Raw genomic sequence first — 14,625 nt, forward strand, 5'->3', positions numbered from 1 at the left:
CCAGCTAAGTACCACGTATTAACAATGTACATACACAAATAATAATATCAGTCTCAAGCCAAAAGAGAAGAATCTGTAATGGAATGTATATTAAGGAAGACAGACCCTCAACCTTAACCAAAAGCAGGTAGGAGTGTACATGGACTCCTGCATTCAGAATGAACAGAGTTAGATTGGCAGAGGACCTGTTGTCTGATTATCCCTCCAGCTCTTTGGCTTGTGATCTGTTGGCTGTAACAAGAAGGATTCATCCAGGCTTTGGAAGCTGAGCTGCACACACAACTAGAGTTATAGAACCTAGGATTTAGCAAGGATGCAACCCATGGCAATGGAAACCTCTCCCAGCAGGAGGATGGTCCAGAACCAAGAGGTAACTGAGCAGTGACCTCCCCTTCAAGTGAGAGGAGGATGGCTCTGCCATTGGAGCCACTGTACAATGATGGGGGAGGGGAGTGTCTGAGACTTCTAGCACTCCTGCCCATGGGTGAGATTTGGGGTATGGAAGGTGGAAAGGTGAATGGAGTCTAGGGAGCATCTCTAGTAAGAGGACCGGACTATGCTGGTACCTTAAACTAAATGGTTATAGTAATGTTATATATGAATGTAAAAAAGATTCTTGCTAGTCTTAATGGTTATGCTTCAAAGACTTTAATACCTGGTATATTTCTCCTTTGATGATCTACAGCAGTTGATAGTCCATGCCTTGGTTTTGTCTCAGCTGGACTATTACAATTCTTTATACATTGCATTTTTTAGACTTCATTAGGAAGACTCCAGCTGCTACAAAATACAACAGCTGAAATAGTTATAAATCTATACATTACCAGTTTTTAGACTTCATCAAGAAGATTCCAGCTGCTGCAAAATACAACAGCTGAAATAATTATAAATCTACTTTTGATTGTGTTACTCTTTTGCTGTATATTTTATATTGGCTACCTTTGACTCCTGGTATTGAGTACAAATCTTTCTGTATTGCATTTAAATTGATATAAGGACATTGCCCAATTTATATGTTGGCCTTTTTAAAACTAAGAATGAGTGTGCAAACAATTCATTCTATTATTTTGAATAAGCTTGAGCTTCCATCTGCCTCATAAGATTATCTTCTCAAAAAAACCAAAAACCGTATTTAGTGTGGTCATTTCCATTATTTGGAATAACTGTGTGAAGGTCAAAAAAAAATCTACATGTATTTCCATCAGATAATACAGTGATTTCTGTGTCAAGTCAGCTTATAAATACTTGGGCGTCTTGCTGGACTTGACATTATCATTTAAGCTTCAGATCAGGATGGTAATTTCTAAGGTTTTCTTTAAACTTAGATTGCTCTTTTTATTATTGTAACTCTTTTTATTTGGGTTTGCCAAAGTATATGATTCAAGCCTTAGAGTTGGCACAAAATGCTGCTGTGTGCATGATTATTGGTGCTTCAAAGTTTGACCACATTACACCCATTTGTGTGATCTTCATTGGCTGCCTTTTGCTTACCGAATTGAGCTTAAAACAGTTTGTTTAATTTTTAAGCTGTTGAATGACATATCATCCACCTCGAGCTTTACGATCTGAAAAATAAGATCTGTTTAGAGGTCCCATCTATTAAACAAGTATTAGCTGGCCTTCATCATGTTTTATTAACTGTGCAGGAAGTAATATTGTGGAATGCATTACCATTGGAAATAAGGAGTGCTTCTAGTTTACTTTAATTTAGGAAAATGGTTAAAATTCTGCTATTTCAGAAATGTTTTTTAGTAAATGACTGAGGCCAGGATTCTCAAAAAACCCGCGTTAAAAAGCGACGGTCTACTAACGCAGCCATTTTGATAGCGAGTCACAAAAAGCGAGCCATTCGTGAAATATCGTAAGCAAATGAAGTCGGCAGCGAAGATTCGCTAAATTTGCATGTGCCCATTGCTGGTAATAGCAATGGGAACAAGCACAGAAAAAAAGTGTCAAGAAAACCTCCCCAAAACACAACAATAGAGGGAGAGATGATCTCCTGCTGCCCTGAAATCCCGGCCGCATGCCACACACACCCCCTGCCAAAGAACACTTCTGCCCCTTCCCCCGTCTCCGACACCCCCTCCCCCGTCTCCGACGTCCCTTCCCCCTTTACCTCAAAATAGATGCTTGGAGGGACGCAGACTCCCGCCTTCCAGCTGGCCTGCATCGTCTAAAAATCTTGAGATGCACCGGGGAAGGGCCTGAAGCTCTGATTGGCCCAAGTTAAAGCCCCTCCCTTGGGCCAATCAAAGCCTCAGGCCCCTCCCCAGATGCACCGGGAAGAGGCCTAAGAATTTGATTGATCCGGACACCTAAGTCCCCTCCTATGGGGCGTCCCGGCCAATCAGAGCCTTAGGTTAAGGCTCCTCAGCTTGGAAAAGAGATGGCTGAGGGGAGATATGATTGATGTCTATAAAATCCTGAGTGGTGCAGAATGGGTACAAATGGATCGATTTTTTTACTCTGTGAAAAATTATAAAGACTAGGGGACACTCGATGAAGTTACAGGGAAATACTTTTAAAACCAATGGGAGGAAATATTTTTTCACTCAGAGAATAGTTAAACTCTGGAACACGTTGCCAGAGGTTGTGGTAAGAGCAGATAGCATAGCTGGTTTTAAGAAAGGTTTGGACAGTTTCCTAGAGAAAAAGTCCATAGTCTGTTATTGAGAAAGATGGGGAAAGCTACTGCTTGCTCTGGATCAGTAGCATGGAATATTGCTACTCTTTGGGTTTTGGCCAGGTACTAGTGACCTGGATTGGCCACCGTGAGGACGTGTTACTGGACTAGATGGACCATTGGGCTGACCCAGTAAAGCTATTCTTATATTCTTAGATTAAAAGTAATACTGTAAGCCCACCCAAATCTTATTTTTGCATATTCTGTTTAATAAGCTTGTAAAAACTAAAACTATATCCCGTAAGGAAATGTTGGTAATGCTGCACACATGCAATCTTTTGTGTTTTTTTCATTTTAACAGATCTTCATTAATGCTCACTTTAGTGGAAAAACGCCTGCCATGCAGAAAGGAAATGAGAGTTAGTTAAAAGGATGGATGGATGTTCCCTGAAGTGCTTTATTTTGCTACACACAATTTGTAGTCTAGATTTATTTTGATTGACACTCGTTTTCAGATTTATTTCTGCCCCCTCTTCTTCCTTTATTTTGATCATCATGCCAAATGAATTAAGATTGCCCTCTAGCAGAACCCATTGAATGCTTCTCTGAAGTCAGAAGTTGGCCGGCCAGCCATCTGCCTGCCTTTGGAGCCTGAGAATACACCAGCCGTGAACTGCTGTGCACCGAAACTATGCTCTCTCTTCCAGAAGCCAACCAGATTGCACTCATTTCCACCACAGCCCTCGAGTTGCACACTTCAATAGAGAGTCTCCCCTTTCTTTGGCCCCTCCCTTTCTCCATTACACTTCCAGCTCAGGCTGAACTGGACTGGGATTCAGGTACTAGGAGTCTTCCTTTGCAACTCGCCAGGGAGTTCCCCCATTTCTCTGTCGTCTTCCTATTCATATAGCACAGATGTTGCAATGAGGTCTCATTGCATTCTGCTTCTTTCCTGAAACCTACAGATGTGAGCTTTATGTCTGATCAAAAGGTGTCGAGAGCTCCCTGGAGTTCCAATCCCCAGAAGCTTTGAATGCTACTTCCACAAGCTACACTAACCCCAGCTGTCCAAGGGAACAGAATATTGGTTTTCAAATGGCAATGCACAACTTTTTCATTGAACCACTAGACTGGCCGTAAAGAATTGCTTTTCAATTAGCACGATGGGCACGCATGTCTACAGAGTCTGAAAACTGCTTAAATTAATTACTTCATTTAAATGTAACTCTGAGGGTTAAAATTCTGTGTAATCTATATATTTAGCATTTCCGAGCATGTGCATTCACTCTGCAGCTCCTCAATAGCTCTCCCTGTACTCCTCCCCAGGAATTCTATTCATTGGACAAATTTCTCTTATCTGTACCCTTCTCCTCTAATGCCAACTCCAGACTCCATTCCTTCTCTCTTGCCGCACCATACGCCTGGAACAGAATGCCCGAGTCAGTATTTCAAGCTCCATCCCTGTCAGTATTCAAATCCAGCCTAGATAGGACACTATCATTTCAAGCTGGCAAATGGAAAAAGTGCCTAAGTGAGTTTATCTCAAATGCATTTTCTTACCAAACCTTTAGAAAATCAGTTAAAACTTATCTTTTTGATAAATTTGTCTGATTTCATACCTTTGTTGATGTATTTCTGAATTGCTTTTGCCGCCCAGACTCTCCTGCTCTCTGCCGCCTTCCTCGCACTGCAGGGAAGGCGGCAGAGAGAGTCACACTTCCTGCCTTCTCTTTCTTTCCCTATTGGTTAGAATCGGCTCCAAAGCAGAGCTCAGGGCAGAGAGCAGAGCAGGGACAGGAGCCGCACGATTCCCCCGGTGCCTGAAACCTCTTCCTACACAGCAAGATTGGGGCAGAGAGCAGGGCAATGTAGCAGGAGAGTCGGCAGAGACCTGTGCGACTGGTCCCAAGCAGTCACTTCTATTCTTGATCGGCCAGCCCAATCGGTCTCTCAAATTTGTGTTGTGAATAGCATCCCTGCCTACTTTGCATTCATTTCTCCTCATTTGCATGCATGGATTGCTGGAGAGGTTAGTGAATGGGGCCTGAGGGAAAACTGGTCGCAAAGGGGTCACAAACCGATCTGTACACAATCGGTTTGCTTTGTGAATCTAGCCCTTAGACCCCACTGCCAGAGACAATTAATTATAGATATTAAAGACTAGTTTATTTATCTTTGAATTAAATTTATTTATAGGGATAAGGCAATATTCCATGGCTTTTTTATAGGGATAAGGCAATATCCCATGCATCACTTCTATAGAATTAGTTTCCAACCAGGCTCAAATATTCATACAAAGATATATTAAGTCACAGTAACCTCCAGGTATGTCACATAACTATTGCTATGACTTCCATGGAATCTCAAGCTCTACAGCTTCTCAAACAGGATCAACGCCTGATCATCAAACCAGCAGATAAAGGGGGCTCCATCGTTATACAAAATAGGCAGCAATATCAATCTGAGATCCTTCGTCAACTTAGTGACATTCAATGTTACGTTTTATTGCATCAAGACCCCACCAAAGATCTCCGAATCGAGATAGGCAAGTTGATCTCTGAAGCCTTTCAATCCGGCATCATCACCAAAGCAGAAAGCCGTTTTCTTCAGAATCCTCATCCTCGAACCCCAGTGTTCTATACGGTGCCTAAAATCCACAAATCCCTCATCAGCCCTCCGGGGAGACCGATCATCTCCCTGAAAAACACGATACTGGAACCTTTATCCCAATTTTTGGACAACTTTCTCCAACCTCATGTATGCAATGCTAGATCTTTCATCAAGGACACCACGGATTTCTTGTGTAAATTTCAGTCCCTGGAACTTACGGCAACTCAGATTTTTCTGGTTTCCCTGGATGTCGTGGCTCTTTATACCAGCATTCCTCAAGATCAGGCTCTGAATGTAGTCAAAAAGACTCTTGATTTACGCCAGGGTCCTTGTAGAGTTTCTACAACTTTTCTAATGAGCATGGCTTCCCTGGTTCTTACCAGAAATTATTTCAGGTTTGATAGTTCGTTTTACCAACAGATCCAGGGAGTTGTCATGGGCACTACTGCAGCTCCCAGCATTGCTAACCTTTTCATGAGTCAATTTGAGGAAGACTATTTATATTCTAGTCCCCAATTTTCAAATGTACAGGGGTGGATGCGTTTCATAGATGATATTTTTTTCGTCTGGACTAATTCTGATGAACAACTTCTGGGATTTGTGGATTGGCTCAATTCTCTTACTCAATATTTGCGTTTTACTTTGACTTATCACAAACAATCCATTAATTTTTTAGATACTGTGGTTTCTATTGAAAACAGCAGATTGGTGACCAAGGTGCATCATAAACCAACTGAGAGGAATAACTTTCTGTCTTTTTCTAGTTGCCACCCCAAGCGTTTAAAGGCAGCTATCCCCATTGGACAATTCTTACGCATCAAACGCATTTGTACCACCGAGGAGGAATTCAGGAAAGAAGCGTCCATCCTTAGAAAAAAATTTCTAGCGAGGGGTTACCCCAACAATGTTATCCACAAAGCTTATTTAAGGGCCAAACATGCAAACCGGGACCTGATGCTGAAGGGAAGTAGGAAGGAAAGTTCTTCCAATCAAATCTGTATCCTATCCCATTCCACTCAGTCTGCGGCTATAGCTGCCAGCATCAGATCCCACTGGCATGTTTTACAACTTCATAAGATCTTTCAAGAGAGCCCCTGCATAGCTTTTTCTAGGGGCAAAAATTTGGCTGAACATCTTGTATCCTCAGATTTTCACCCTAGACCTCTATATAGTAGAGGTTCAGGGCATCATTCTCCCTGTGGCAAGTGCTCTGTTTGTAACATGTCCATGACTGGAAATCAATGGGTACATCCAAGGACAAAGAAAGCTTATCATCTAACCTCATGCACCACTTCTGATTCTAAATTTGTGGTTTATGTGATCACTTGACCTTGTAGCCTTACATATTTGGGTTGCACCTCTCGCAATATAAGGACAAGGCTCATTGAACACCGCAGCTGCTTAAAAACTGGTAAAACTACTGCTCCCATGGTGCCCCACAACATGATTCATCAGCATGATTTTGCTCAGCTTCGTTGGTGTATCCTAGAACAGATTCCTGAAAATTTTGATGGGGATAAACAGTCTCACCTTCTCAAATGTGAAAATTTCTGGATTTTTCACCTTAAATCCTACCCTCCAATGGGACTGAATGAAAACGTGGATAGATGATTTATTGTGTGATGGTGCTGGTGGCCAACGGATGCATGATCGTTTTCATTTTTCATTTCTTTATAATCATTTCCATTTCATTTTTTGGTTCATTCATTCCTTTATTATTTGCTTTGTTTTACTTTATATATTTTTTTTATTTTTTGTTCTTTCAACGTCTCAAAGTCATTACGTCTTCTCGCTGACATGTTTTCGGGCGTTGGCCATGCAGGGTCTCCAGGGCGTCTTTAAAGCCTGAAGCCGCCATGTTTCATTTTCCAGTCCCAGCGTTTTTGATTGCACCACGCTTGGGAACCGCGGGATTTTTTCCACCAACAAACTAAGCAGTTCATGCCGGGCTCTTATTCACTTTATACTTATATATTCTTCTAAATTAATCTCCGCTCCTGACAAAGTGGCGAAAAGGAGCTCTGTCGAGTGGTGATATCTATTAGTGATTTCTCAAGTTGTGATATTTTTGGACATTTGATTGGGCTCTATCTGAGTCGGTGCATGAGTGTGTGTATATGTGTGAGTGTTTAGCAGTTGCTAGTTACGCATTTATTATTTATTATTTTTGCTTGGTGCGCGTGTGTGTGTGCGTTTGTGGTGCTTATAACTTATGGTTAGTTTGAAATTGCACTTGCACTTTAAACGGAAGGATTTGCATTTGCACCTTATATTTATATTTACATTTATATTTATAAGTGTTCTTTGGTGCTATAGATTGCATTTGCACTTTATATTTCATTCTTGCCATATATTTCCTTGCACCTTGTATTTCCTTGACCTTTATTGATTCATTCATGGTGCTATAGGTTGCATTTGCACTTTATGTTTTATTCCAGCCACACATTTTGTACTTCATGAAGCACCCTGCACTTTGTATGATTATTTATTAAACATTTATATATTTATCTTTCTCATCTGCACTTTGCACATAAACACTCATATTATATATATTTTTTCATATGCATATTTATAGTATTTATTATATTTATTATATTCATTGCTGCATGTATTAGAAAATTATATTTTCTTCACAAGGTGTGTTTTTAGGGAAAGTATGTATGTGTTGCCCATTTAACCCCTTTTCCTTGGTGTAAAAAAGTCTATTCAGCTTTGGGAGGTTGTGGAATGCAGTTTGCATTTTCAGACACATATGGACTATATGATGTATGAGGCTATTCTCATTTAGACTGCGGTCTGGTGCTGGTCACCTCTTGAGATATTGCCTGAGCCAGAGGTTTACGTTCATTTACTTATGAAGGGCTCATACTGATGTCCATTATTTATTCTCTAATCTGTAAATTTGCCCCATCTCCTTAGACTTTTCTCCCCAAGGATCAGGTGTGTTAGCCAATTCCTCATTTCTCTTATTTTTTTGGATATTATTGGCTATTATCCATTTAGGGTTTTTTACTTGTGCTGTTTTGACATAACTATTGCAGCATACTTTGAGCATATCCCTATTTCACTTTTAATGAACTTCAAAGCTCAAGCTTTATCATTGTTTCAAGCTTCACGTGCCAAATCGTCATCAGTTCTCCTCTCACGTTAATCTTAAATTTAATTTAATATTGTTTAAATTTGATATTACTTAACTCTTGTGGTTTCGGTGTCAGAGACAGATCACAGCCATGCTTTTCCAAGGCTATTCCCCTGTTAGTTGAACCACCATCCTCTATAAACAATCTATACGAGAGGCGAACCCCTCCCCCATCTCAGTGTTCTCTAAGTGTCTGGCTCCTTCTTTTTCTTGCTGCTACACCTGATATCCTTATCCTCTAACCCAGGGGTGGGCAACTCCGTTCCTCGAGGGCTAGAATCCAGTCGGGTTTTCAGGATTTCCCCAATGACTATGCATGAGATTTGTATGCATGCACTGCTTTCAATGCATAGTCATTGGGGAAATCCTGAAAATCCGACTGGATTCCGGCCCTCGAGGAATGGAGTTGCCCTAACTACATCTGAAGGCACAGCTACTCTATCATAGCACTACCTTCTCTATCATAGCACGCCCTCCATTTATCTTTCAAAAGCCTTCAGTTCCCTTGCCTGTTTCCAATCTTGGATTGGTGGGGCTGTTCCTGCTTTTCCAGTGCACTGCAGCCTTGCACCTACTACTATTATATATCTTTAGCGCTACTAGACATATCCAGTGCTGTACATAAAATACATATGAGGCAGTCCCTTCCTCAACAGAGCTTACAGTCTATTCAAGACAGACAAACAGGACAAATAAGTGTTTCAGGAGTTATCATGAGAATGATTAAAACAGACATGGGTACTAAAGAGGTGAATAGGGATCAAGAATTAAAAGCAGCCTCAGAAAGGTGGGCTTGTGGCCTAAATTTAAATACAGTGAGAGGTATAGCTTGATGTACAAACTCAGGAAGTCTATTCCAGCATAGTGCTGCAAGGTAAAAGGAACAGAGTCCAGAGTTGGCAGTGGATGAAAAATCTAATCTAGTCATATAGGGTTACCTGATGTTTAGGAAAGCCAGGACAAGTCCTCTTTTTAGAGGACTATTCAAGTGCCCGGACAGACTTTCCAAAACCCAGCAGTTTGTCCAGGTTTTGGAAAGCCTCAAGCTCTGGCCGCGTCTGGAAGGCCTCTGAGCATGCACAGATGACATCACACGCTTCCACACATGCTCAGAGGCCCTGCAGACGCAGCCTGGAGAACAGGAAAGAAGAGACAAGACTTTGTGGGAGCAGAACGGGTCGGGGCTGGAGGTGGAACAAGGAGGGGCTCGGACAGAATCGGGCAAGGCCATGCTTCCTCAATTTTACATCATTAAAAATGGTAACCCTATAATCAGAGTTCTTCAATTCTGCATCCAATCAACTAAGATTCAGAGTGGATCACAATAAAACAGATTAGATTAGATTAGATTTGAGGGGGGGTTATATGAGTGTAATGCCACTGGTGAAAGATAAGTCGTACAGGAGTATTGTGAACAAACTGAAGGAGAGAGAGAGAGATGGCTTACATAGAAACATGATGGCAGATAAAGGCCAAATGGCCCATCTAGTCTCTCCATCTGCAGCAACCATTATTTCTTTCTCTCTCTGAGAGATCCCATGTGCCTATCCCAGGCTCTCTTGAATTCAGACAGTCTCTGTTTCCATCACCTCTTCCGGGAGACTGTTCCATGCATCTACAACCCTTTCTGTAAAAAAGTATTTCCTCAGATTAGGCTGGAGCCTATCACCTCTTAACTTCATCCTATGCCCTCTCATTGCAGAGTTTCCTTTCAAATGAAAGAGACTCGACTCATGCACATTTATATTACGTAGGTATTTAAACGTCTCTATCATATCTCCCCTCTCCCGCATTTCTTCCAAAGTATACAGATTGAGATCTTTAAGTCTGTCCCCATACGCCTTATTACGAAGACCACACACCAGTGGGAGACTTGTGTGAAACAAGTTGCAATAATATAAGTGTGAGGTGATAAGTGTGGATAAGGGTTTTGGTACTGTGTTCAGGAAAGAAGGGGTGAATTTTGGAGATATTATAAAGAAATGACAGATTTTAGCAGTCTAATAGATATGTGTGGAGGCAGAGAGTTCGAGCTTGAGTCCCAGGCGCCTCCTATCCTTGATTGGAAGGGCACACTCCACCTGCACAAGTGACTTGTGTTTTCTCTTAGAGGACTGGTTAGTCCGCTGATTTCCCATACTCTTATTACAGCAAATTCCTCTGCTTCGTGGAATACAAATTTTTCTTAATACGTTGGGCACATTGCAGGTGATGGAATGTCGTGGCACATATTTCTGCAATGATGCGTTTTGTAAAGGAATTAGTTTTCTTTTTAAATATTTGGATCTCACTGGTATGTTAAAGACATCTCAAGAGGAAATTTCAGTTAAAGCTACCTTACTGGTAACTTTTGTCTTTCTTCAAAATAAGGATGCAATTCTTCGTCTATTTTGTAGGACTGATAATGTGGAATTTCACGGATTCAAAATTTCAATATTTCCTGATGTATCGAAATGGACTCAAGCCAGACGTAAGAAATTTCTGGCTTATCGTCAGTTAACTTTGAATTTGGAAGCAGCCTTTCAGCTACGTTTCCCATGTAAATGTTGCATTACATATCAGAATAATAGATATATTTTTTTATGAACCTGCTCAGTTACAATTTTTTCTTGAGGGTAAAGCAACTACAAGAGGCCCAGAGACTTCCATGGAATCTCCTAACCAGTTAATAATTGATTCCTGCTGTACTCTGTAATTTGACTAATTTAGTTATTTCTTGAAGTCCAACTTCCCTTGGAATTTGCTTGATTCTCTCTCTCCTTAATGTGGACTTTAATCATGGTTACTGAAAACGGGACATTTCGGCGTCCCGAAGCTGTGTGTGGGGACAACGGGACAGGGAATTGACAAACAGGACTGTCCCGTTGAAAAAGGGATGTATGGTCACCTTAGCCATGAGCCAAGCTTTGAACTGCCACAGAAATGTACGAGCGATATTCCTGCCGCACAAATACTGGCCTTTAGCCCCTCACTTACCCTGAAATTGCGTTTGGCCCTCAATGCCGGCTCCAAGTGTCATTTTAATAATTGTGTGGGTGAATGCTTCTTATTGTTTGAAATTCTTAGGTGCGAGAGAGAAACTTGAAACAGGTTCATCACATATTTATTTCTTTTCTTTCTTTTAGGAGTAATGCCTCAAACAAGCAAGTCAGAAGAACCTCTTTGTCATGTTCCAAGAATCTGGTCTTCACGGAGAATGCATCATAAATAGTGGAGCACATGCAACTTCTTATGGAGATGCTCTGGGGAGGCCATCGGCCATCTGACTTTTTGACTCTGGGAAGAGACAGCTGCTTTTATGAGGGTTTTGTGGGTTTTTTTTAAAAGTGTGTGTGTGTGTGAAAGAGAGCAAGCCCACCAGCTAGTGTGTGCAATTTATTTAGCACTTTTTCTCTCTGTTCCACCAAGAAATTTTCTCTTTTTTTATGGCAATGTGGTGCTCTGCCAAAGATTTAATGAAACTTTTACACTGTGGGCCTGATTGCATGAGGACTTTCCATCCCCTTGGTCAATCAGGCATGTTTTACTGTCACATTATTACTTTCTTAGCCAAATAAATGAGGGCAGGCTTATCATTACCTACAATACGCCTATACTTACAAATCCTTCATGATATATCTGTATCTTCAAATTTTGTTCCTTATCACAGCCTGGGGATACCTGTACAGGCTGCAGTAATTCGATGCCCAGTGTCACTGAGCACACGCTCCTGCTTGACCAGTAATTGCCTGATTTTTCTCTACTTCTGTGACTTATCGTGTGCCTCAGGATGAGAATATGGACTTGAAGGAAAAGCTGCAGGAAGATGTGGGCTTTGCTTTCAGCAAGTTCCGTACAGCCCAAAGAAAAGGTTGCGGCAAGGTGTTGCACAGGAGACTCAACATTGCACAGTCATGTGGAACTAGTAAACTGAGAAAGTGCATACTGTGAATATATTCAAATTCTGTACCTTGTGCTTCAAATTGAAGTAAAAAAAAAAAAAACAAATGGAGAAAACATTGCTTGGAATAAGCAGATTTTTGATGTAATGCAATTCTTGTATAAAACATTTGCTAACACAGGGGAAGGATGACAGCACCTTCTCTTAAGCACCTGCTCTCGTCTGGCTCTGCTTTTCAGGATATCTGTAATGAATATTTAGATTCCAATTAAAGAATGACACGGGATAAATTTTTCCCTTTCCCCGCGAGAACTCATTTTCCCGTCCCCATGAGTTCTTTTCCTGTCCCTGCAGCATTCCTGCAAGCTCTGTCCTCATCTGCACAAGCCTCAAACACTTTAAAATCATAAGTGGTCGAGGCTTGTAAGGATAAGGCAGAGCTTAAAGGAATGGGACAGGGATGGCCACAAAACTCGTAGAGACAGGGAAATTGAGTTCCTGCGGGAACAGGGACAAATTTGTCCCCGTTTCATTCTCTAATTCAAATGTTCATTAGATTCATGGTCCATATAATCATCACACTTCAATTACAATGCAGTTACATTAAAATAAAGTATATTTTGTTTTAAATATAGCAAGAATTTAAAATACACTGCACATAATTGGTTACAATTTAGTGAGATGCATTTTGTTTTAAGTACCACGAGCATTCAAAATACATTGCATACATTTATACATCTAAGTGTTACTGGTCCACCTCCAAACTGCCCAAAAGATCTGATTGACTTCTAGGCAGGGCCGGTTTTAGACATGCTGGGGCCCAGGGAAGAAATTAAGGAGGGGGCCCCTCTTCTACCTACCCGTCTCCCAATTTTCCCACCCACCTTTAAATGATTTCACATACAAAACAGACAGACAAACCTTAACTAAATATAGAACAATGGATCACAAATTAGAAATAGAAATATGAATATCAAAGCTGAACTGGAAATCCCCAAAAGTTAAACTCGGCAAGTACTGTACTTCATTTTCAACACAATCAGTGGCAAAACCATAAGAGGGGGCTGGACGTCCCATTTTGAGCTTAGGCCCCCTCAAAATGAACATCTCCCCTGCTGTAGTTGGTGGGGACCCCTAAGGCTCTGCAGCTGGCAGCAATATTGCAGAACTGTTGTTGCTGCCTTCCCTCCTCCCTGCTCCTGCTTGGCTTTCATGCATGTATGAAAGTAGTGGCAGATTGAGGATATTACCATTAGCTGCAAAGCTTGGAGATTTCTGGTTTCCGGAATGGAGGAAGATTTTCAGCTACCTCTCAATTCTCCATCTCATCTCAGTCCCTAGCTCTCCCATCTCACTCCTTTCCCAGCCTCCTATTTCCTTCTATCTACTCCACATTACCACATTTCTACCACTGTTCTCACTGTTCTCTCATCTTGTCATCTCTCTTTTGACCTCATCCCAGTGGCTCACCACATTCAGAATACTCCTCCCTTTCCACTGGTCAGGCTATATCTCCATGACCCTTTCTCTCCATCCCCTAGCATCTTCTTATCCTAGCTCTCTTCCCTCCTGCCCTCCCATACGTCTATATCCCCCCCTTGATGCTGAACAATGAGATGGAGGGGGAAAAAAAGAGATGCTGCATCTCTCTGTCCCTTCGATTCAACTTCTCTCCCTTTCTGAAATAGATTGGGAACTCTTCTGGTCATCTACAAATCGTCCTCTATTATCCTCAAGAGTTTCGCAATCAATGTTCTTTGTTATGTGGAATGTAGTATGGACTCCATTTCGAATGTGGAAAGCGAAACTGAAACAAGACCCTACCTGTTGGAACTGTTTGAAAGAGCCTGGAACTCTTGATCACATGCTTCTTCACTGCACTATGGTTCATTCCTTTTGGATTCGTATCTGGGACACCATAAAATCTATTACCAAATGTTCAGAAGCTATTTCCATAGACATTATAATCCTTCGTTCTCAACACCCTTGTTTCGCACTATCAAACTGTCCTCCTAAACTTATTGACACCATGATTGTGACAGCTCTTATGCACATTTTGAAAAATTGGAAGTCACCCACACTACTAGACTACACCTTTTGGTGGAACTCATTGAGCATGTACCACAAATTCGAATCATATGCATATGAAAAGAACACGATATCTCGTTTATCTACAAATTTGGTGCGAAATAAATCACCTTGGTCATTCTTAGATTCATATGTTCATTCTGCCTTGTAGACACTTCTGCCTCTCTCTCTTTCTCTCTCTCTCTCTCTCTTTCTTTATCTCTCTTTTTTCTTTTTTATTTCAATTCATCTTCTCTGCTTTTCTATCCTTTCTTTTTCTTTTCTTAGCAGTTTCAAATACTCTGA

At 41.2% G+C, this 14,625-nt stretch overlaps 1 protein-coding gene across 1 annotated transcript in view; it reads left to right on the forward strand.

Moving 5' to 3' along the window:
- The window catches only part of ATOH8 (atonal bHLH transcription factor 8), a 102,701-nt gene extending 90,283 nt beyond the window's left edge, over positions 1-12,418 (forward strand). The window contains exon 3 of the mRNA XM_033951640.1: positions 11,498-12,418. Within this exon, the coding sequence (XP_033807531.1) occupies positions 11,498-11,503 (6 nt within the window). The 3' untranslated portion in view covers positions 11,504-12,418. The remainder of the gene's footprint in view (positions 1-11,497) is intronic.
- The last annotated feature ends 2,207 nt before the right edge of the window (positions 12,419-14,625 follow it).

The sequence above is a fragment of the Geotrypetes seraphini genome, chromosome 1 (genome assembly GCF_902459505.1).
Source record: "Geotrypetes seraphini chromosome 1, aGeoSer1.1, whole genome shotgun sequence".
Lineage (NCBI taxonomy): Eukaryota > Metazoa > Chordata > Amphibia > Gymnophiona > Dermophiidae > Geotrypetes > Geotrypetes seraphini.